The sequence below is a fragment of the Talpa europaea genome (genome assembly GCF_964194135.1).
Source record: "Talpa europaea genome assembly, chromosome: 11".
Classification (NCBI taxonomy): domain Eukaryota; kingdom Metazoa; phylum Chordata; class Mammalia; order Eulipotyphla; family Talpidae; genus Talpa; species Talpa europaea.
Window position 1 is genome coordinate 44,564,067 of NC_140078.1, and position 24,197 is coordinate 44,588,263.

Consider the following 24,197-nt stretch of genomic DNA (forward strand, 5'->3'; position numbering starts at 1 on the left):
GCACGATCCCTTCCAGCGCCATCCATATTGCTGCAAATTGCATGTGTTTATGAGCACGATCCCTTCCAGCGCCATCCATATTGCTGCAAATTGCATGTGTTTATCTTTTTTGAATGCTGAGTAATATTCCATGGTGTATATGTACCACATCTTCTTGATCCAGTCATCTATTTTTGGGCATTTGGGTTGTTTCCAAAGCTTAGCTATTGTAAACAGTGCTGCTATAAACATAGGAGTGCAGGTGCTCTTTGGAATTGATGTTACTGTGTCCTTTGGGTAAATACCTAGGAGTGGAATTGCTGGATCATATGGAAGCTCTATGTTTAGTAGGTCAAGAACTCTCCACACAGCTCTCCATAGTGGTTGGACCGGTTTGCACTCCCACCAACAGTGCAGAAGTGTTCCTTTTTCGCCACAACCTCGCCAACATTTGTTGTTGCTAGTTTTTTTAATATGTGCCATTCTCACTGGTGTAAGATGGTATCTCATTGTAGTTTTGATTTGCATTTCCCTGATTACAAATGATGTTGAACATTTTTTCATATGCCTGTTGGCCATTTGCATTTCCTCTTCAGAGAAGTTTCTTTTTAGCTCTTCTGACCATTTTTTGACTGGATTATTTTCTTTGTTTTTGTTGAGTCTCATCAGCTCTTTGTAGATTTTTGTGATCAGTCCTTTATCATTAGTGTTGTGTGCAAAAATGTTCTCCCAGTCGGTGGGGTTTCTCTTTGTTTTTGTTATTGTCTCTTTTGCTGTGCAGAAGCTCTTTAATTTGATGTAGTCCCAGCTGTTTATCTTTGCCTTCACTATCACTGCTTTGGGTGATGTTCGACTTAACCTTTACCCCTTAGACCAATCATGACTTTTTTTAGTGGGAGTGCCAAATAAAGTGTTTTCAAAGAGGTTGGCTTTTTACTTACAAATTTCTTGTCTTAAAAAGTTAGAAAGATGCTCTTTTTAACACTGCAATCCCTCTGAGTGAATTCAGTCTCCTCAGTGCTCTCTCTACATCTTTCACTTTACATTATCTAAGATTGGAGTCAAGTGCTATCTCATGATGCAGTATACCAAAAAACATCAAAACTCATAAAAAACAAACAAAAAAAAAAGCTTTCCTTGAATCTTGTGACAGGCTCAACACTATTGCCTGTCAGCTCTTCCAACAAGCTATCTCTCATGTTCTGGTGCTAAAACTGATGAGGGAAAACACAACCTGAAAGCTCTTATTTGATCAATTTCACACACAAAAAAGCTTTGGAAACAATATTTCTCATCTTATTTCGATTACTAAGCACAAAGAAGCAATCGATACTCTAGGTTTAAGAAAACCCCAAACTCCAAACTTTCAAGGGTCACTATTGAAGAAGTCCTCAGATATTAAAGTGGGGGGTTTTCAAACCAAGTACTCCAAGGTGAGAATAGGATTTAAAGGTTGGGAAGATCTGTGTGCCTCTAGTGAAATATGATTTTAGGGAAAATCATATTTTCCCTAAGCCAAAAGCTTCCCTTCGTTCCCAGTGGTTCAGCAACGGTGTTTTCTCCCAGGGTGAGTGCTTGAGAGGGCCCTTCTTCATCTGCGTTGAGGAGGCACAGTGCAAGGCCAGGCCCGCCCCTCGCTCAGGCCCGCCCCATGCTCTCAGGGCTTACCTTGGTAGAGAGTGCCTGGAAGGCCCATGCTTTGCAAGTAGTTGTGGCAGCGCTCTTTATGTTCCTCTAAAGAGCTTCGCTGTTTATAGCTTCGGCCACAATATCCACATTTGTGAGGTTTACCAACTGCAGAAAACACAATTGAGTTCAAGACCCCAATTAAACATCAGCCTTACTGTGTAGTGGGAATGCATGCAATACTATTATTACCAAAAAGTTCAAGAAAACCCAAAAATCACTCTACTCTGGAGAGGTAAAAGTTAGTCAAAATTACTTAATTTAAAATTATTAATACCCAAGGGTTTCTCTGATTGTACCAACAACTCTTATGACTTGTTTCATTTTAACTTTGCCCACTATTCTGACTGCCAAATTATTTCCTACTGAAGACACTAAATGAATCCTTGAACTGCAGGAAACAAACCACTGCAGTACTTTAATGTGAACGCTGAAAAACTGGGCAGAAAGAGGAGGAAGGTGCATGGTGGTTGGACAATATAGAAACTAAATATCTCTACTCTGTGGGCTGGGTCTGTCATGACATCGACTCTAACTCTAACATCATGAAAATGAATTAATAAATTCTAAGGTGCTAAAACTGGTAATTTAAGGTTTTTTAAGAATGTATGGTGGCTAAGTATACTTTAATGAAATTAGTATTCCCTGAGTGTATTTTCATGTTCTCACTTGGAAAAGTTCTGTTCTCTCCACAAAGAACATTAACAAGCTTAACTCCTCTATCAGCCCTGTCCAATATGACTTACCACAGGATGGCAGTGTTTTCTCCCCGTGATGTCCAATACTGTAGCCCTTGTACTGTTCAAGATGGTGACCACCAACTATTTGGAGCTACTAGGCATCAATGTATAACCAGCGCCACTGAGAATCAATGTTTTCATTTTGTTCAATTTTAATTGATTTAAATTTAAATACCACATGTGGCTATTGGCTACTGTATTAGGTAGTGCAGCTCAGTAAAATGTGTTTAGTCCTTCCTGAATTTTCTTAAGTGGAGTTTTAGGAAACGAAGGACAACTTAAATTCACAGCATGCTCAAGTTTAAAGACTTTAAGAGGGAGAATTTTCAGAGATGAGATGAATGAAATATTTTCAATTACTTATGTAATCTGCATTTATACCATAAGACCAGAATATTCTTTCTTCTCATGTTGTTAGATTTCACACATTTCAATACCATCCAAATAGGAATGATGTTAAAATGTTTAAACCAATTATATTGGTCAAATCTCTTTCTTAGGTGAAGAGAAGACTTAGATGAAAAACAAACATTTGACAACTAGAACATTTTCTATGGGAGAAATCTGTAGAAAGTGTGTAACCATGCCAGGAAATGATGTTGAAATATACAGTTACCAAAATTTGCATATCTTATTGAATACTGCCTTTAGTAATTAATGGAATACAGAAATACTCAAAGCCCTTTCCTGGTAATGTTTGAACTTTGGCAAATATCTGTTTTTTAGTACAACTGATTTTCACTCTGGGACATAAGAAGTATGTTAACTGTAAGCAATGGAACTGAATTATAACTTGAAACATAGTCTGATATTCCTTAGGAAACAAAGTATCTAGCTCAGCTTGCTAGAGGAAGCTTTAAGTAGGAATCTTACCCAGCAGTTGCTTTACCCAGACTACCCAAACACCTCTTGTTATCAGTATAGGATAAATTCCACAGCTATAACACCACTACCATGTTGATCTTTGGAACCTCAGGCCATCACCAGCTGCTAGGGAAAAGGTGAGGTTGGTCATGCTTTTTAGTGGGATGTGGACTATCCTGCTGTAGAAGAAAAGGCGAGCACATTGGCATTTGCTAATAAGACTTGTCTTCATTTCATTCTAGAGAAATCATCCTGTAGAACTGAAGTCATTGTTTTTTTTTCCCCAAGAGGTACTTGTCTTGCACTTTCAGACATGAAATATTTTTCAGCAGAATCACTATCACCCTGGCTCAATGATGTTTTTCTCACTACCCATGTGTTCATTGGTGGATCCATATTAGACATAAACTGTCCAAAGTTTGCCTTCTGTTATATATAATTACTTGAGTAACTAGCTATTCACAGAGCAAGATACCTAAAGACTGCAGAAGTCAGAATTACAGGAAACACTGCACTAGATGTTCAAATATTCACAGTAGGAAAGAAAAGAGAAAGGCTTGTAGTCACTTAAGTTTTAAGGACTGAAAATGCAGGAGACATTTCTGCTGCAAGGTAGAGTGATCTGGGCATGTTGATGATATAGTTGGTATCAAGCAAAGGGTGAGTCATTATGTTTTCCACTTATATGGGAAGATGTACATCAACCCAACCCTAATGCAGTGTCACTGTCATTGCACATAATCTGTTAGGCCCTTCACACAGCCTGTGTGGTGGTCACAGCTGACAACTACACAAATCTTGTCATTTAGTTCCAACACGACCTTAATCTCTAAGTGGGACAATACATCTGCCTCTCATTACTGACACATGTAAACATTAAACATTAAAAAAATAATAATGTAAACATTAAAAAATAATAAACATGTTGTCATTGTCCCACCCTGGGGGAGTCACCTATTCTCCCTGTCAATGCAGCAAAGTCATCCCAGCATGAACATGCCCTGTCCCCGATAGGGAGGGGGTGGCATTGGCCCCTGCTGACTTGTTTGCTCTGTGGAAGGAGCAACTCCTTGGTTTTGCATGGCTTCTTTCTGGGAAGATTTTAAGAAGCCCACCCAAATCATGGCAGTTTTCAAATTAGGAGAATTTGGGGGAGGCTTTTACATGTTGACTCTTAGGAAAGTGATAGAATGCAGAGGAAATGGCCTGGTCAAATCTATGAGGGACCTAGTACTCCAAAGGCCCTGCTACTCCTCTCCCACCTGCCTCTTGACTGATTTCTTGCAGGTGCCACTTGCAGGAGAAAGTCCAAGTTTCACACAGCTCTTGCTTAAGTGTGTTCCTCACCCTTGTCTAGGATCATTTACAGAATGATCACTCACTTACAGAAAGTTCCACTCACTTGGAACTTCTCTGAAGGTAAACTTGAGAAACTCACCTTTCAGCATGGACACCAGCACACTTTGTAATGGAGGTCTCTCCTGAAGCCTCCCATTCTGGAGACTGATGATTGCCTCCCTGTGCCCTCTCTGACACTGTCATGATACTGTGACACGTGGTTGCTCAGCTACTGTGTGCCAGTCTCCCCCACCAGGGAACGAATTCCCTTGGATGATCAGTCAATGGGTATGGGAAGAGGCCTCTAAAAACCCTGACATTATCTACACTCATGGCATCTGGGAACAAAGTGATCTGAGTGCAGATGAACCTTTCCCCAAGGTCGGAGCAGCCCACCTCCTCATAAGAGGTGCCTCCCATCTGCTACTCTGGAGATGTGGGAGGAGGTCTGCATCACCTTTCTCTTCCACCATGTGCTCAGAGCAGTCCCTGAGGAACAGTGTGGACAGTGAGCTCTCCAAGGGCAGGGACAAGGGCCCCATCAATCTCTCCCTGGTGTCCTCCACAGGTGCCAAGTCAAATATCCCTGCTGGGTGATGTGTATGTCTGAGCATCATGTTTAAACTTTCTTCTCTTAAGATTCCTGTAAGGGCCTCCCGGTGGCATAGGGATTAATTTGAGCACTATCACTGTTACTGCCTGTGTTTGATCTCTGGCCAGGGAGCAACCCACATGGTGCTGCAGACCTCTCCTGTCTCACCCGATGCTCCCCTCAGCAGTGTATCAGTGTATTTCAGTAGATCTGCCTGTTCTGCTCCCCTCTCTGTCTCCGGTGAATCCTCTCACTCCCTGCACCTCTGACCTACACCCAGGTTCTTTTACACATAAAAAAAAAAAAAGACTATGGGCTTCTGAGTAATGAAATACTGAGGAAAGACTGTCAGGACATAGAAGATCTCGTCTAAGCAATGGTGTATTTGGGTTTATCAGTGAGGAGCGCTTCTAGAATTGCTGCACATCCAAGCTAATTATGAGACTGTAGCTGAGACTCTGGATTATTTGGAATGCAGTGGTAACAGCTCTACACTGACTTCTCCAATCCTCATTTGGATTCTGGAGGGACAGTTATACTCAGGCCTACTGGGGCAGGAATTTCTGGGAACAGGTCACAGATTGACTTGTCTGCCTCCTTTGCAGAGAAAACTACCCTAATCATCACAGCCGTTGAATACATAACAGTATTAAATGTGGCTTAACATTAACATAAATAAATGTATTTGGAAACTTTTGGTGTGTTAGCAGTATAATGCTAAAAATTTCCCACTTAAATGGGATGGGGAGGCCCTTTTGAAATATTCTACATACCTGAGGTGAGATCGCAGGAGAGAGAGAGAGAGAGAGAGAGAGAGAGAGAGAGAGAGAGTGTGTGTGTATGTGTGTGCGCGCGCGCGTGCGTGCGCGTGTGTGTGATTTCACCTGCCACTTCCTCTGGTTCATTGGGAAATCAGAAAATACAGGGCAGGGAGGCACTGATGTCAAAGTCAGGGATGGCCAGTGACTGATGGAGGGTGTGCCCTGGGACCAGGTTAGCCATCAGGAGACTCCCCAAACATACCACACAAGGGCCAGGGCACCCCACATGACCTTGGAGTCTCTGGAATGCTGGCCTGTGCACGAAGGACCTACCGGAGTGTGTCCTCAGGTGGCCGGTGAGGGCGTCCCTCCGGCGGCACGCGTAGTTGCAGAGGTGGCACTTGAAAGGCTTCTCTCCAGAATGTAACTTGATGTGCCGGAGCAGGTTGCCTTTCTGAGTGAAAGAAGCCCCACACTGGTTGCACTGGAAAGGCCGTTCTCCTGTGAAGAGGAGAGGCAGAGTCTCTGAGAACAAAACTCAGCGCAGGGGACAAGAGGAGGACACAGGCGAGAAAGTTGTTTCCCACGGGGGCCGGTGACTTCCACCGGCTGCAGGTTTGATAGAACATGAGGCTTTCAGACTAAACCTGCCAGCTCCTTAACGCTTCACTGGTTGGGTCAATTTGATCTGAAAATCTAATTTTTTTTTCCTAAATCAGAATGGCACATCACAATGCAAATTCAAACTCATTTAAATAAAGTGACTGCAACATTTTGTGATGAAGAGCCACTCTTCCTGATCAGCAGTTTTGGAATAAACCAATATCCAATTTTGCGTGTTGTGGCATTTGGTGGGGTTTTTAATGTGGCTTTTTTCAAAGGGTCTTTAAAATATGCCACTGAAGCAGCAAAATAAAAAGGAAACTCATTAAAAATGCATTTCAGGATCACAAGTTCATTTCAGCGTTACATTCTTATATTTAAATGAAAGGCACTTCATTATAACAGTTATAATAACTTCTTTTCATTTACATTTTCCCTGTATTTTCCCTTTCAATTTCTTCTCCATTACCTGTCTGTCCCTAAGCAGGCAAATCAGGAAAGAGACAGACAGAGAGATTGTGAGGGAGAGAGAGGGAAGCGGAGAGGGAGAGGGAGGGGTGGAGAAAGGAGAGGGAGAGAAGGGTGGGTGTGGGGGGAGGGGAGGTATTGATTGAATAAAGTGGGAAGGTAAGAAACTGAAGGAAGTGCCACACTCCCCCATCCAAAGAACAGTCCCTGGTCTCCTAGGGTATAAGAATCAGACCTGCATTGAGATCTCCTGCTTTTTGTTTTTTGCTGTCATAAATCCTAAAAACTTTAAATATTATTTGTCTACAGCTATAGGAGACAAGTTATAGTTTCAGGACAAATATCCTAAGAGCTGCAATTTAGACATTGTTAGGAATTCTTTCTAGAGTAGTGTTATTGGATTTATGTCTAAGAAATCATTTGAACCTCTGCTGTCTGTGGCAGCACATGTCTCTATATTTGGATATAGATAAGGGGATAAACAGGTATCTGAGAAAAAGAAATATTCTATTGAGTAGTCATTGGGCTTAGACTGAATTGATAAACAGTTTACTGAAGTCTCATGTAAAAGAGTGATACATTGGTCATGTTTAAGTAAATATTAAAGCTCTTTTTTTAAGGAGCTTTTTTGAAAATAAACCTGTTTTTTTTAAGGAACATATCTACGTGACTACAATCTCTGGTGCTAAGATAACATGAAAATGCATTTCCTAGTAACAATTTTTCTTAGGAATGATGAATGTGTTAAAATGCACATTTCATAATTTTCCCAATTGGTGAACATGATTTTGGCAAATAAGACAGCACTAATCAAAAGCTATTAAGCAGAACTATATTTGGTTCTACTAAAATCTACATCCAATTAAATTAAAAAGCCTATATTGGAACCTGAATTACTTGATTTTTTTGGGTTTGTTTTCAAGTTCACAGGACAGATATGCTGCTGTAAAAGCTGAAACTAATTTACAAAGATATTCAGTTACAGACCAAAAGGAGGGGTCCTGACATCAGCCAGGATATATTCAGTATTTTCCTGATTCTACATCTGGCCAAACAGAGAAGGGTTTTAAAGTCAAGCAGGTGGCATGGTGAGACAAAACTAACTAAATCTTTGCATTACAAACATTAGATGAAGAATTAAAATAGATGGTAGCCATCTATGTTCATGTCCAATAGAGAGAACTTTTAATTGTATATTAGAAGCATTCTGGGCCTTCATGGCACAAATGTGTGTGACAGTGTGTGTACTCTAAGGGAACAAGAGTTAAAAGGGAAGTAGAGCAGAGGCTGTGTGCAGAGCTCTGTGGGGGTGAAACAGAGTGTGCCTCCGGCCAGGCTCTCCTTGGACAGGGTAGACCTTCAGGATGGTGGGTCAGCTGGGCAAGCTCATGTCCTAAAAATGCTTATGGTAAGGATGTGGGACATGCCTAGTGACACAGATGTGTACGGTATGACTCAAAGCTAGAGACCCAACCCTACACTGTGAGAGCTGGGGCTCCCTGCTTCCTCTGAGGCCAGGGGGTTGGGGGGAAAACCCAGGTGGGAACTTGCAGTCCAGCCAATGTCTCTGCAGTAGCATGAGTCGGCAAGGGTAGAAAGGACCAGGCTGTTACAGTCATGTCCCCCTTCCGCTCCTGAAGAACAGGCCAGGAAAGAGAGAAAGATGAGTGTTTCAAGAGTGAAATCAGTCCTCTAACTTGAGTCAACAGTTTAGGTATCCTGCTGTGCTGGTCTCTGAATCCAGCAAGCAAATGTTCTCGGAATTTTATTTGTTTCTGAATATGTAATACAGGGCAAGGGAACTGGAAGAGATACTCGCTGAAGTGACAACAGAGCTCCAATCAAGGTGGTTTCCTTTTGGAGGGATTTATAGGAGAGGGAGCACAGGCCAGAGCTGAGGACAGAGCCCAGCCCAAGCTATTTGGGTTCTTCTGTTGGTCAGTTGTTAGCTTCCTACAGGTCAATGCTTGTTTTTTATAACTAAGTAAAATCAAGTTTTACCAAGGTTCTATTTCCTTTTATTTAAGTGGCATGAGGACTTTAATTATGATTAATTCAAAATTCAGTTTTAAATCCCAGTGACTAATGATCCGTTGTTTCAGGAAGGCTCTTTAAGAATATTCAAATCCCTTTTAATAACTTAATTGGGTAAAAAAGTTAAGTCTTCATGGATGTCTACATCATAAAATTGGTGAGTTTTCAGAAGAAGGCGAATTTAAAAAAATACCTGAATTGCAAGAATTGGCCCAGACCTATTGAAACGGTACCTTGGAGAAATACTATAATGAATACAGTATTCCATGCTTCTGCTGCTTTTGAACAAAGGTGACTGCATCCTGCATGGAGTCAGTCATCCTGCATTCTGTACAGGACAGTACAGAATGACCATAACTTGAGACACTTTTCTTGACCTTTATTTAAAAAAAAAAATCCCATCCTTTAGAATAATGTAAGATTAATGTAAGATTACATTAATGTAATCTGACTTAATGTAAGATTCAGAGGGAAGAGTGGTGTGAAAGAAGCTTGGAGTGCAAGGAAAACCCCACCATGCAAATATGCAGCATTAAGTCAGTGGGGAAGGTATTACTGTTACCCTTGAGTTCAAGTATGGAATTGAACAGCAAAGCTAAGGAGGTGGTGGTGTCAATGAGCCATTAAGAAAATGGCACCAATGGTAACTCATTGAGGTGGTGACATGAGCAAAGGTAGAGGTAAAGGCAATGTCAGCACCCAGCTTAACTGGAAACTGGCAGGAGCAAGCTCTACCTTCCAGGGAAAAATCTTGAAGAGCACTCTGCAGTGACACTGTTTAAAGAGCTGGTTATTCAACCATGAGTTCCACCTTCAGCAGATGCTGTGGATCTCTCTGAATTAGAATCTGCATTTTTACAGGATCCTTGAGTGACTTATTTGCCCCATAAAGTCTGGAAAGCATCGCTGTAGAAACATTTTAAACTTAGAGAATTCAGGGTGAGGTTGGTGGTGAAGCAAAACATGTCTTTCCTAACCTCTTCCTCTCAGATCCCAGGAAACTGAAAACCTTTCCAGCATGTCCAGTTATTTACCCTGGTTGGCCAATGTATTTTATTTCTGTTTCTACCTGTGACCTTTTCTTTTATTCAAGTGAAGACACATTAGGAAGACAGCCTGTGAGTTCACTGTTTCAGGTGTTTTGTTTTTGAAAATATAAAAATCAAGGAAGGAACTATAAAAGTGATTGCATGTATGTCCTTATTTCTGTAATTTACTTGCTCTGCAATGAAGGACTCAACATGTTGGCTGATACTTGTGGGGAGAAGTGGGCAGCAAACTGCAGGTTCCACTCTGCATATCTGTGCTTAGCAGGTTTATTCATTAAATGTAATTATTCTTTTTATCAGAGCAGGCAGTCATTATATTTTGGCAATTTAGTATGCCAGAATTTGATTCATTTATCAAATATTTATTTAAGAGAATATTCACTGTATAGTCAAGCTTTACATGAATTAGCAGGAAAGTAATTCATTTGTGAGGTCTTTTCCTCCATCAGGAATATATTAACATGGGTCCTGGCATATTCTGTAAAGTGTCCATCACAAGGTATCCTACCTTCATTTTAATTTCCACCTCATTATGGAAGGGGAGAGTGTGACTATTCCCTTGCAAGCTTTACTGAGGGCTGGATATGATGGGTCTATTGCACTGGATGACTTTAGGATGAAGGGAAAAGTAAAACTTGCTTAATTGTATAAGTGAGAAATGATGTTTTTACTGAAAATGAATTCTTATTGAAAATAAACATTTTACAGTTTTCCAGATGTATTACATCATTTTGGCAACAGCTCTTATTCAAATATAAAAATTACAATTCCACAAAGATCTGCATTTCCTAACAAACAGTTTTTTAAAAGCTCAACAAATTTCATTTTTGATAAACATGTATCTGTTTGGCTGCATGTAAGAATCACAGAGGGCAGTGATTTTCAAGTCTTCATTGTCTCTTTCCTGAGACATCTTACAAAATGTCACAGTATGATTTCCATCTTGTTTTTCCTGTGAAGTGTGGTGGCAGACACTAGGTTTATTTACTGAGACTCCCGTGCCACTCTCTAGGGACTGATGGCTCAGGGTTTCCATGTGCTATGTTCAAACTCTCAGTGAATTTATTGTTTTGTTCACCTCTAGGCAGAAGAGTAAAGTTTCTGTTCAATTCAAAAGGCACCTCATGCATATATTTAATGGCAAAATGCATCTCATTAATATTTTACTTCAAAGATTGTTTAGTGCCAGTGGCAGTGACTCAATAGTTCTGGTGGAAAAGTATGTGATTGGTTAATCGCTAGGACCAAATTCATGGGGTGGCAGAAATAAGTCCCTCTTTCCCCACACCACCCCCATTGTGAAACATCTTGAGAGTTTGGGCAAAGTCATCGGACACTATCACTTTTGGACACAGGATAGTATATTCTTTTAAGTTTTCAAAACCCCTGATACACTGCCCAATAAGACAAGGGTTTTGGTATTAAATTCTATACCAATTGCGATGAAAACTAGTAGTAATCAAATCTTATTTAAAGTCTTACCTTTTGGAGAGTAAGCCATGTGAAAACTTACTTTAAACTTTTTCCAAAAGACTAAATATTGCTGTCACTCCATCATTTACTAATGTTTCTAAAAGTCAAGCCCTGTTAGTCTGAATGCAAAAAAAAAAAAAAAAGGAGAAAGTACATGTTTTACTCAGAGTTTCTCAATGGAAAATGTGAGGATCAAGTTGTCGAGTATCGATCTCTTTTTGTGTTTCTTTTATTTTACTTCCTGAAGGGTAGGCTACTGAGCACATGCCACCTACTGATGCAGCTCTGCTGTATGTCAGGCCCTGGATGGGATTTGCACATGAGGCCGTTAACTTTTCCTTTCTGTTTATTGCTTTAATCTTTAAGGCTGAACTGGTGGATTTTAGAAGTCCTTTCTTTACTCTATTGTTCTAGAATAAGCACTCTACACTTAGCTAGGACTTGGAGTCACTGCTGTACTGCTAGTCCACCTGAAACATGCTCAGAACATCAACTAAGACACAATATTTTCCTCCTGCAACACCCCACAACCTTTTCCAGTCCACTAAAGGGGGAACTACACCAGGCCTTACCAGTGTGGCTTCTTTTGTGGACCATGAGCACATTGGGACCGATGCAAATGATCCCACAGATATCACACTTTAGTTTGCCGTTAGGAAGTCGGATGCCTCCAGCTCCTGACAAAGCTTTGCTGCCTTGGCCACCGTGGGAGCCATTCATTTTCTCTCCTGAGGCATCAAGCATTCGTAAATCCTCTGCACATTCTTCCCCATTCATTTCACAGGCACGCCCATTCTCTTCATCACTCTGAGTCTCTACTTTAACATTACTGGCTGAAAGAAACAATACAGGGTGCCACTCAGTGTCATCGCAAAAAAACAAAAAAACAAAACAAAACAAAACAACACAGCAGCAAAAAGACAACCAAGAGCAAGTGAAGAGCCCCTAAACAGAAGTTCTTAGCAGCTTATATCATGGGGACAGCAGCCCTGAGATTCAGATGTTTAGGTTTCCCCTGGCTCTCAGGGCATATGGTGGAAGGTATGATGGCTTGGAACAAGTTGCCTGGCATGGATAGATCCAGATGGCAGTGTCTAAGAATGCATAAAGACGCTACTTACAAAATCTCATGTTAACATGAGAGGCCTCTGCGCTACACAGGGGACAGTCACTGGCTGCACAGTCACAGGCTTGTGGTGTCTCTGGAGTGACTGCAGGTGGAGCCTGCTCCCTGTCCTCCAGATGACAATCTTACACCAGAGGTGACTATATCATCTAACTCCCAATGCTGTGTGGCTTTACTTGGCAAAATCCCTTGTAAGTGGTTATGGAACCTGACAAAGTTCTCTTACTTACAAATGAGACCTTCCTGTTTTTCATGTAATAATGAGCTTTGGTGTAAAACTTAGCAGACACATGCTTAGATTTCTCATCACATTACAGATTTCTTGAATTTTTTTTTTGTTTCTTTGTTATATGATCATTCTAACACCTTTTAATTTCACGATGATAATGAAACCAGTGTCCTAAAGTTGATTTGCTATATGATTTGTCACATTCCTTCCAACTGCTAAAGAGTAGATTGTGATAGTGTATGAATGCAAGAGCGCTAGAACAGCATTTCAAAGATAAAGATGTGTGGGAGGTGAAAGGCTGGTGTTGAAAAAGTCAATAACCACCATTTAGTCTGCACTACTATTTCCTTTAAGTCACATTGAGGGCAATTATTTATCTCATTCACATATTTTTTTTCTTGGTAAAGAAAACAGGAGACATTTAGCTTGCACTCCTCTGAAACACCAACTGATGGTAAATGGACAAATCCAACACTGGGGACAGAAGTGATGCTGACAGTCATGACTTTCCCATCACACTGTCTACAGATGAAGGGTGGGCAGAGAAATTCCACCAAGTAAGATCATCAGTGAGGCAGATGACAGTCACCACTACAAAATGCTTGATCAATTTTTTGAATTGGTGGCTCTCACATGTGGTCCCTGGACCTGTAGCATCAGTATCACAGAGAACTCGTTAGAAGAGCAAACTCCATTACAGCAGACCTGCTGAAATACTAACTCTGGGGTGGGCCCACCAAACTTGTTTCGTTGAGTTCTCCAGGGAATGTTGATGTTCAGTCAAGCCTGAGAACAACTGCTTTCAATAATAAATTAGTAACACTTTATTCTTATTCAATGCATTCTTTTCGATTTGGGAGTGTAGAGTTTGAAGTGTAGAGTCGAAGCTAGTTTAGGACAGTGACTTAGCATGGTAAGTGGAAGTGCATCCTGACAGAGCCTTGGGTGGAGGGTGCTCACTCTTACCCTAGTGACATTAATGGCACCTAAGCAGGAGTCAGGCACATGGCATTTTATTACACTGTGGTATTTAATGCTCAGCACCTCTATAAGGGAGGTGCTCCTATTGTCCTGACAGATGGAGAATCTCAGGCACAGAGAGGCTGAACATCTTGCCTAAGGTTTACAGAGCTACCAACTGGCAGCCTGTTCCAGCACCTGCATGCCTAACTGCTATACTGTGAGGACATTTCCATTCACTTGTTGGACAAAAGATTTATGAAGAGTAAGTGAGTGGGATAATGAGCTGGAACATGGGCCACAGTCCTCACTGTGGACTCAGATCCCAGAAGCGAGGGAGTATCTCTTCCCATCAGGCCCCAGGATCATGCAAGAGCATTCTGGGGAATCAGGTATGGGGGGATTCTCCAAATGTACTTCCCACAGGGCTCTAAAGACCAGAGACTCAGAAGGACCCTGCCTCTCGGTGACCTCCTGCAATCTCTCCCAGCCATCAGGGACAAGGGGGGCCAAATCCTGCTGGCCCACTAGTGTAAATGACAAGTCAGGAAGGGATGTTGGGTGCCATCTGGCCAGGGCACTCTCTGAACTCTGGGGTCTGCAATCAGCACTCTCAGGGCCATGGCCTTGGTATTTTTGAGTGGAAGCTAATTTCCTAGAGCCTAACTGTTCACCAAGTTCTGCACTGGAATGCTCTGGAAGCACTGACAATAAAGCTTCAAAGCTCTCTGAACTTCATCACTGGGGATTATTTTTAATCACCCATCTTGTGGTTTTGAGAGTGAGGTGGCATTCTTGAACATGGTGGAATGAATTACTGTTGTGTGGCAAGTCCTCCAACCACTGGAGCTGAGACACAGGACTGTGGTACAGAGGACAGACTGGGGACCCCCGTGGCAAGAGAAGGAAACCACACAGATGAACAGCATGGGGATAATCCCCTCAGTGTGTTCCTTCACTTGATTCATTTAATAAATTCACAGTTACTAGCTAGTAAATTCTTGTTTTCCAAAAGACACAAGTCCATGTGTGGTACATTGACACCTGCCAGAAACTCTCACTTGTTCATCATTATTAAGAGGAAGGGTAGTTTTTCAGCACGCTTTATGTGGCTTGTGTGGTAGGGAACAGGAGCAAGAGCAGGAGAGCAGGGGACAGCCCTGAGGTTTCTGATGTCTAACACTCTCCAGTATAGCAACAGCTTGCAGAGGTCAAGCCATATCAGAAGGGACAGAGACGGAGGCAGTTTCAGAGAAAGTATGGGGCAGTGGTCACCTCAAAGACCACAAAGGCCCTCATACCAGGAGACTTGATAGCAGTCATTCATTTGACTAGTAGTTTTCAAGGGCAGGGCTCTGTCACAATTGTGCCTATGATATTTTCTCTGAGAACTGTAATAGAGCCACAAAAAGGGGGGGCGTTCTAAATCACACAAGTCTATTATAAATTACCATGAAACTGCAGGTACAATATTAGGTAGGTATGTTAGAACTGGAAGAAGCAAATTTCAAAGAACCAAGTCCAGGATACTGTTCTAGGTTTTTGAAAAAAGTATGCAGACATTATCCCAGAACACTGAGGCAGGGTCAAGGAAGCCAATCTAAATCATGGGAACTTGACAGAGGGCTCTGTAGAAGCAAAGGCCAAATACATTCAAAAGTAGGAGTTAGATGGCAAGAGCCCAGTGTTTTAGAGCTGGAAGCTTGGTGGTCTCTGGGAACAAATTGTGAGCCTCAGGATGACAGGAAGGGTCTTTAAGAGAGGGTGAGAATGATGGTGGGGGTCCTGGTGAGATCAAGTGGACAACTCTGCCAGCCTGGGCATGTAGGATGCCAGCCTGTGGGAATTATCCTTAAATATGGGGAAAGGTTTTCACATTTTGTGGACAAATGCAAATTAGATGCTGGTTGTATGGAGAACTGGAGGGACTGCTGCCCACTAAGGAGGAGGCTCTCTCATCTGGCTGGAAAGAGAGCACAGATAACATGCTGTTTTTTTTTTTTTCCCTCAGATGATAGAAATCAGGACATGAAACAGTCTTAAACAGAGCAGATCTCAAAGTCAAAATCTAACAGATGTAAATAAGACCCACTTAAATGAAATTAACAGCCAAGAAACACAAGTTCAGATGGAGGGGTCTTAGCTTTTGGGGTTTAGCTCACAGTAAGCTCAAGTAGTGATGTGGCCAGAAAAAGGAAAAACATAAAAGGCAGTATGAGTCCCACTTGACTGAAATCTGAGTCCCTTGTACTAGCCAGGCCACATGCCACCTTTTAAAAGAGCAAGCAGAGTCTGGAGTGTGGGTTGAGGGAAAAACATTGGTGGGGACTGAGATCAGTTCCTAGAGGACTTCAATGGCACTGTACTTGCTGGAAATAGACCCTGGTGCAGAGAGGTTGCACAGGAGGGTCTCCCTTGGAATGTGGGACAAACAGGATGGCACAGAAGAGAGGTGAAGAAGCACTCAGTTTCCTCCAAGAGGGCAGACTCCGCCCTAGGAGGCCTCCACAAAGCAGGGGCAGGTGGAGGCTGATGCTTGGAGCACCGTGGCTACTCCTGCAGGCTCCCTTTTACCCAAGTGGCACTTGATGGGGGGACCTGGTCCTGTATCTCTGCCTCTTTCTCTATGGAGGAAAGTACCAAGTAGAGTTTGCTTTGTGATGGTGGGGTACATGCGCAGGCTCACTAAGTTTGCATGCTTCTTGTTCTGTTATTTTGAATTGCACGGTCCTGCACAAGCAATGGCCCTAGCAGTTGTTTCAACTAATGATGGAGTCGAAGGATGGGTGTGGGAATTCACTTTAGCTGTTCATTTCATGGCAGTTTCATGTTCAGACACCCCACCCAAGGGATATGCTAGACCCATGTTTTATTCGGTTGAGAATGTCATGTGATGACTCCTACTTTCTTCAAAATTGCCTCTCCTTGAATAGTACAGATCAGACTTACCCCAAAATCAATTCTATGAACTAGTCAATCTCTTTTTAATTTGTTTTTATTGGACTTTGGTCCATCCCACAGATGAGTCTCTATGGGAAGCTACCAAAGATTTATGTTGACAGTGTAGAACCTACATATTCCTAAAGAACCCAATCTGTTCCACTGCCTCGCAGCAGGAACTGCCTCACTGTGGTATTGCTTTTATGAAATGTTATGTTCTCCTTGAATATCGGGATACTTATAAATATTTTGTAACTTTATGCCCCCACCACTTAGAAAAATGTTGAACTCAGTAAGGTTCTGAATTGAACTGATTAAATATAGAACATGAAGTGGAGCCTGTGTGTTTTGTTACTCTGACACTCGGCTCTGCCCCATAGCTCTTTCATTGACTGCTGAGAGTTAATGGACAGAAGCCCAATTTTATTATTTAATAAATGTGGCTTATATTAAGAGTGGATGCCTTCTAATCCAGAATCAAAAGCTGCTATACTTCTCAGGTGCTACCAAAATGACAAAAAGTTAAAATCTGCTTCCTGATTTAATGGGATTTGATGTTGCTGGTAACACAACTGTCCCAGAGAGACCCCCAACACCAGAAGGTTGACTTCAGTATATAGAACAGCTTAGCATGGATAAATGTGGAGAATGTAGGTTACTCAGAGGTCAGAGGGGCCAAGGCGTGTCAGTCGGCTGCCAAGCATTGCATGTGCTCATGAATGATTAAAACATTTTAATGCATAGGTATAATGTATACCGGCAGTCCCCACCTTACGAATGGGTTTTGCTTCCTCTTCATTTTTCTTTCCTTTTTACAATGTGTCTTTATATTTACTGGTAAAATACATTTTCTCAGACTGCATTTTCCTATTGGAAAGATACTCTGAATTTGTCACAGTGATACGAGTTTAGACCATATACACTAGAAATGGTGAATATTTTCAATGAAAAAAAAATAAGAGACAGAAATATTCCTGTAGTACTGGTAACTAGCAAGTAAAATCAAATGGAATAAAGATATTTGAGACATACCCTGCATAAGCAGAATAAAAATTTTGAGATGAAGAGGAGCTATTTAGAGGTTTTCATACTGACTATAGAACAGTTTTTGAAAACTTTTAAGTCTTTATAAGTTAATGAAACCATTTACTATAATTTATTCAATTTAAAATGTGTTTTTTTTTTTCTTGTCAAGATACGATTAAAAATATTTTTCTCCTTGCTTGATGTTTTAGGACTTTGAATGGAATAAAATCATGGAAAGGCAAGTGGAAGAGTATGAAAAAAAATGAATGAATTACAAGCATATGTACATTTTCCTCAAGGAACTAGATAAGCACACTGGGAATAGAGGAGGTGGTTGGTTCATTTTCAAGATGACCAAGTTGAGTGGTAAGGAGGGCAATTCTCCACCATGACCACTAGGTGGTGATGTTGGCTCAGAACAGTTTGGTTGCTGTTAGGTGGAGAAGTCATGATCAACAGTCATCTGGGTATGTGGTGGTGGGTAGAGATATTAATAACACGATAACCATTTATATAAACATATAGACAGGCAGTGTACCAAAACATGTATCATCTGCCTTATGAAAGATACAAGTATCATGTGCTTGTGTGCAGCAATTTTTCACATACTGAAGTCTTCACCAAAGGACTTGTTTCAACATGACAATGTATTTGAGCTAAAATTTTCTTCAGATTTAATGAAAGATGTCTCAGAATGTACTTCTTGGTCTTAAGTGAAACTGATTTCTCAATACTTTAACGAAGTGATTGCTCATTTCAAAATGAATATTTCTCTGTCATACTTCCTTAATGTTTAGTCATATAAGCATGCATACACATATATAAACACACACACACATATATATATAAATATATATATATATATACACACACACACACCTATATAACCTAATATATATTGCTTTAAAGTTGAATCAATGGATCACTGGTAAGAGAAAGATGTCTATAACTTTTACATGCAGGAACAACAGACATGTAGGTTGTTATTCTAAATCCTTTAGACTCCAGAGTTTTGATAACCAGGATGTCAGAAACCTATCTTTAACTGTTACTATCACCTTTTACATTAGAGCATGCATTACTAATTGTTACAGCATTAACTGGCATGACCTGTTTTCTGATGTTGCTTTTTAATACTAGAAAATTGACTAATACAGCCTCTGAAGTCTTAAGTCCTAAGGCGGTTACCAACTTATATCACTTCAAAATTTATCTGTACATTTTTGAAAAGCACTCTCCATTCCTTAAAATACTATTTTAAGAATATTGTCCAAATATATCTATCATTTATCATCTTTCAACACCTAAAAAAGAAAAATGAAATTAGCACCTGCTTTGAGTTTAAAGGCTCAGATCAGGAAGATCCCCCATGCATGAAATACTAAATGTGTTTGCTCAGGCAGCAGTCATCACGGACTAATGTCCTTGAAGCCTGTGATTTTTCTCTTCCAGGATCTGAAATTAATACTTCAGAGCAACAGAAAGAGAACATGCATCTTTCTCCTGTCCTACAAATTGTAAAACTTATCTTCAAAACATGCCATGCTGTTTAATGGTGACAGACTGCCTGGGCATTTTATTATCATAGTCAGTACAAAGAAGATAATCATCATCATAAGACTGTTTAACAGTATTATTTCATTGTTACTTCTATTATTTCCACTATTACTTCTATCCTTTCATTACTCCACTGCCACCACAGAAGGCACACCCAACACTACATCTTTCAAAAGTCTAGAACCTTCTTATATGTTACTTTATTGTACATGCGCTGCCCCCCCCCCCATGAAGGTTTAATGAACAGAATGGTCAGCATTTCATCTACCTCATTCTTCAAGCATGAAGGAAGGTGGTGAAGAAACACACACACATTCAAAATATTTACACTGTGGAAGCTGAGCATGAAATGAATCCACACCTCCATTTTTCTAGAAGCAAAGCATATACTTACGAGAGAAAGATTTGGGAATTATTGCATGAAAATCCCTAAAGCCATCAGCCCCATATGTAACTGCAATAAAGAAGGAAAAGAAAGCTGGGTTGTGATTCCATTTGAGAGATACAGTAAGAGTTTAAAGAAAGCATTATTTTTTTTAAATATCTTATTGCTCAAAACCATTATTTAGTTTCTAATCTGTGACTGCTAGCCCTTCTAAGTCAACTGAAAAAGCAGCACAGTGACATAAATCTATAATTCCCGGAGATCTGAGCTCAAGGTACTATATCACACAGGGTGTCTGGAGGGACTTCAGGTGTGTGAAATATTGCAGGGGCAGTAGCCTAAAGCTTTCTAGATCTGTGAGAAACCCTTCAGCAAAAGTGGCTCAGGCTGCTCCTGAGTCACCATCACCACTGAAGTTCTTAGGGGAGGGTACCTGTTTCCCCGGTGTTGTGTCTCCTAGGGGGTGATGGCAGAAGCCATGCTAGTCATTCAGTTTTTTCTTAGAAAATATGCACAGAAGATTAGAAATGTTCATCCAACACGATGAATGGGGAAAAAAATCAGTTTCCCCCTACCTCAAGAAGAGCTCCTCATTTCTGCCAGTCTTTTTGTCAGTTGCTCTCATACTCTCATAATGGGTCAAATTTGCCAGTTCTGATTCTGTTTTATAGGCCAGAGTTTTCCAGGGTGTGCCTGTGTTTTAGGATCGTAGATACTACACATGCATACGTTGTGCGCACAGACATGCACAAATTTTCCCTCCAAGAGTGGCATCTAGGGACTCAGAGTTATAATCACAGTGTAGTTGTTGAATCAAACTTGTCAGATGAACTACTGAATTAGCTGAGTAATGGTTATGGTGTCTTGTCTAGTAGGAAACAGAACTACCAAATTTCACTTAGCTGGTATTTTCCAAACTTACTGAATACAGACTCTATTTTCCTATGGAAAACCTTTTTAAAATATTGGGACAATGGGTTAACGTAGTTTGGGAGACACTTCTAAAGCCACTCCTTGAAAAGACTAGTTTAATTATTTCCTAACAAACCCATTCTCTCCTATTTATAATGTTTCTTGATTGTTCAAGTTTAATGGAGAATGCTGCCACATGCAGGTGCGGCAGGCCCTGTTGCCAGTTAGTTTGTCGGGGTCCTGGCACTGAGTGGTTTGCTGCCAACGATGTGATACTGAATTCACAATGATCTTTTAACTTTTGGCATCTTTACTGATCTTTAACCCTTTCTGTGGACTTTTCAACCTCAGTTGCTGTGTCATAGGCACCATCCCAGACAATGAAGAGTAACAAAGATGCTTTAAGGTGTTACATTTTTAAAAAAAGACTATTATAATATGTGACATAATATAAGATCCTCTGATTATGTTACATTAACACTAAGATCTTGCTGATCTGGAGCTTCACTATGACTTGACTTAAAGTTAGTTTCTTTTTCTTTTTTTAAAAATTTATTTATTTATACACACCGAGTTAGGGTGTAGGCCAGAGATGTGGGAGTGGGGATAAGAGGATTCCCCAGAGACAGAGTGGGGAGCAGAACAGGCAGATTGACTGAAATATACTACTGAGGGGAGCAACGGGTGAGATAGGAGAGGTCTGCTGTGCCAAGTGGGTCAGCTCCTTGGCCAAGGATTGAACTCGTGTTGCAGTGGCTGTGGGATAGCTTCATAGTGCTGTCCCCTTGTGCCACCAGGGAAGCCCCTAAAGTCAGTTTCTTAACCTTTCCCTTTAGCTCCATGGGCCACAGCTGGCCACTGAGTATATGGATGAATGCCACAGAACAGAGGCTTTTCACTGGTAAACTAACAGTACTGAATACAATTAATCTAAAAACTTTCTCACCACTAGGAAATGCTGACTTATACAATTCTTGGCTAGCCAAAATGTAAGCCTTGAAATACGTAATTTTATTAGAATGCTTTCTATTATACACATTGGCATTTAATATAAATAATATTATAATACATCACTGGACAGTAAATTTAATCACTTTTGAAGCGAATCAGTTTTTTGTCTAGTATAATTTAAATTCGCTTTTAAATTCTGGTCCTAGCTATTTGAATCCCTAAAAATTGCAAAAAGTTTACACAGCAAGACATAACAACTGTGGAGATATTCTACTTCCTTCTAGGCAAACTGAACTGATGAGGATTCACTCTTGTTCATACATCAGAGAAGTTCACACACTTAAGAACTTCTGAGTTCAGGTAAAGAAGAGCATGCTATTCTACATGGATAGATAATTAGGTATGACTGCAAAATGTGGAAACTCAGTCCTAGCTGAGACTGGCATCTTCTACCTCGCGCTATTCTACTCAGTTCAGTGCCTGGTGGGAGCTTCTCATAAGGAGCTTTGTGAATAGTAGGGACTGACAAAGCAATTTCCATAAATTGTCTTTAACCCTCACTGTGATCTTATGAGGCAGGAGTGAGCACCATTTTATCAGTGAGGAGACTGGAACTCTAAGGCAGTCCTAGAATTTGTCCTCCTGATGATAGAACACAAATATGTGACTTTGAGACCCAATCCAATCACAACAATACCGCTGGTGTTCTAAACACACATTCTCCCACACAGTAAGTGACACTGGGAAACTGTATTTTCTCTTTTATGATGCTTGAGAGGCGCTGGTAATTGTGTGAGATGCTGAAGCTGCCAACACGTACTCGCTGGGCCTGCATGTGAGCATATACATGTGCATGCAAGTGCATACCCACACACACATGCATACTCCCACACACAGGAGTTATAGCACATGTACCAATAGAGCCCCCCACATAACAAAATGATTTCCAACCAGTGACTGGAATGTGTGCCCTCACTGGCTGTGCCATCAATCAACAGCCCAGTTAATACTGGCCACCTTCATACAAGTGAGGACATGCAGTGTCTTAATATCTGCACTCCCTGAGCCTACTAGCCCAGTGCTGGCATTCTGACATGTTTGTACATATAAGACCAGCTTTAAAATTAGTCACACAACCCTCTTCCCACTCACTAGGAGATATTTGCAGATGCAGAATGAGTCCCTCATCACAGTCCTGCTGCTAAGTCTGATGTGTGGCCCAGCAGACCCTCTCCTGGCCTTCAGACTGTCACTCTGGGGGCAGAGAAGTGATTCACCTATGAATGACTCCCAGACTTCTTTTCCTTAGCAAATTCCACCCCAAATTTTAGGCCTTTTTTTTTTTAAGATTTATTTTTATTTATTTATACAAGCACTGGGTATACAGTCAGAAGCATGGGAGGGTGAGAGAATTCACCGAGCCAGAGTGGGGAATAGAACAGGCAGACTGACAAAATACACTGCTGAGGGGAGCAGTGGGTGTGGCAGGAGAGGTCTGCGCACCATGTAGGACCCTCGCCTGTGGCCAGGGACGGAACCTGTGCTGCAGAGGCTGAGGGCAGCTTCGCAGCCTAATGCTCAACCGCTGCGCCACCAAGGGAGGCCCTAGGCCGTTGTTTTATAAAAGGATACAGAGAGGAAAAGATTTTATGTTGCCAAATTTTCTAAGTTTCCCAAATTATATTCTTTTACTCAAGAGAAAATTTGACTCATTTGATAGAAATTTTTATTTCCAGAATTGTCACTAAAATTTTCATATAAATTGTTAATTGCCTTATTCTGAATCCTACTTGGATCATCAAGTTGATGAACACTCTAGAAAGAAAACTAAAGGCCCACAATTACACTTTTGGTTTGTATTTAATTGTGTAGATAATTATGAACTTTTGATGTTGTGGTCACCCTAGGGAAAGAATAAAACATACTTGGCATTTTCAAAACCAGAGGGAGAGAGTCTATTCCAAATCAAAGGACAATGATGAATTTCTGGCGAGAATAAGCAGATGTAGATTTATATACAGGAGAATTCAGAAATATGCTTAGTTTGACTTTTATCTGTATTCTTTAAATTACATTAGTTTGTCAGCCACAGTCAGATCATTAGTCTCCTATTAATCATGTGTGTATGATTTGCAATGACCTTTGAAATGCTTTCAGATGCAGTACCTCACAAGATCGCGTTCCACCCCCACCACTGAGCCAGCAACAGGGTCACAGCGAAGAAACAAAGGAGAGGGCCAGGGGCCAGCCAGAGTCCAAACAACAAGCCCAGGCCCCTAGTAGAGAACTAGCTGCATCCTGAAGAGGGACCAAGTCCAGTGCTCTGAAAAGTCTCCCGCTTGTAAACATACCTAGGTGGGCATCTACTCTTAAATAATTCTCTAAATTAGAGAGCTCCAGGTTTCATCAGACACAGATCACATCTAACATCCCCTTACTGTTCACTCCAGAAAAGTGGAAGCGAAAACACAGGCAGGTTAAAGGCTGATGCACAGACACAGAGCAAGGAGCACCGGTGGGAAGT

The 24,197-nt window shown here is 41.0% G+C and overlaps 1 protein-coding gene across 25 annotated transcripts in view; it reads right to left on the reverse strand.

Annotated features, from left to right (window-relative positions):
- The window catches only part of IKZF1 (IKAROS family zinc finger 1), a gene marked incomplete at both ends in the record, with an annotated part of 96,754 nt that overhangs the window by 13,153 nt on the left and 59,404 nt on the right, over window positions 1–24,197 (reverse strand). For 4 of the 25 annotated variants that reach the window (XM_084246522.1, XM_084246519.1, XM_084246516.1 and 1 more), the window contains 3 exons: window positions 1,648–1,773; window positions 6,294–6,461; window positions 12,160–12,420. The exons of 3 other annotated variants lie outside the window; for them this stretch is intronic. In XM_084246522.1, coding sequence (XP_084102648.1) covers window positions 1,648–1,773; window positions 6,294–6,461; window positions 12,160–12,420 — 555 coding nt within the window. Of the gene's footprint in view, window positions 1–1,647; window positions 1,774–6,293; window positions 6,462–12,159; window positions 12,421–19,819; window positions 19,880–24,197 lie in introns of all 25 variants that reach the window. 18 more of the 25 variants (XM_084246498.1, XM_084246521.1, XM_084246517.1 and 15 more) reach the window with 9 other exon arrangements.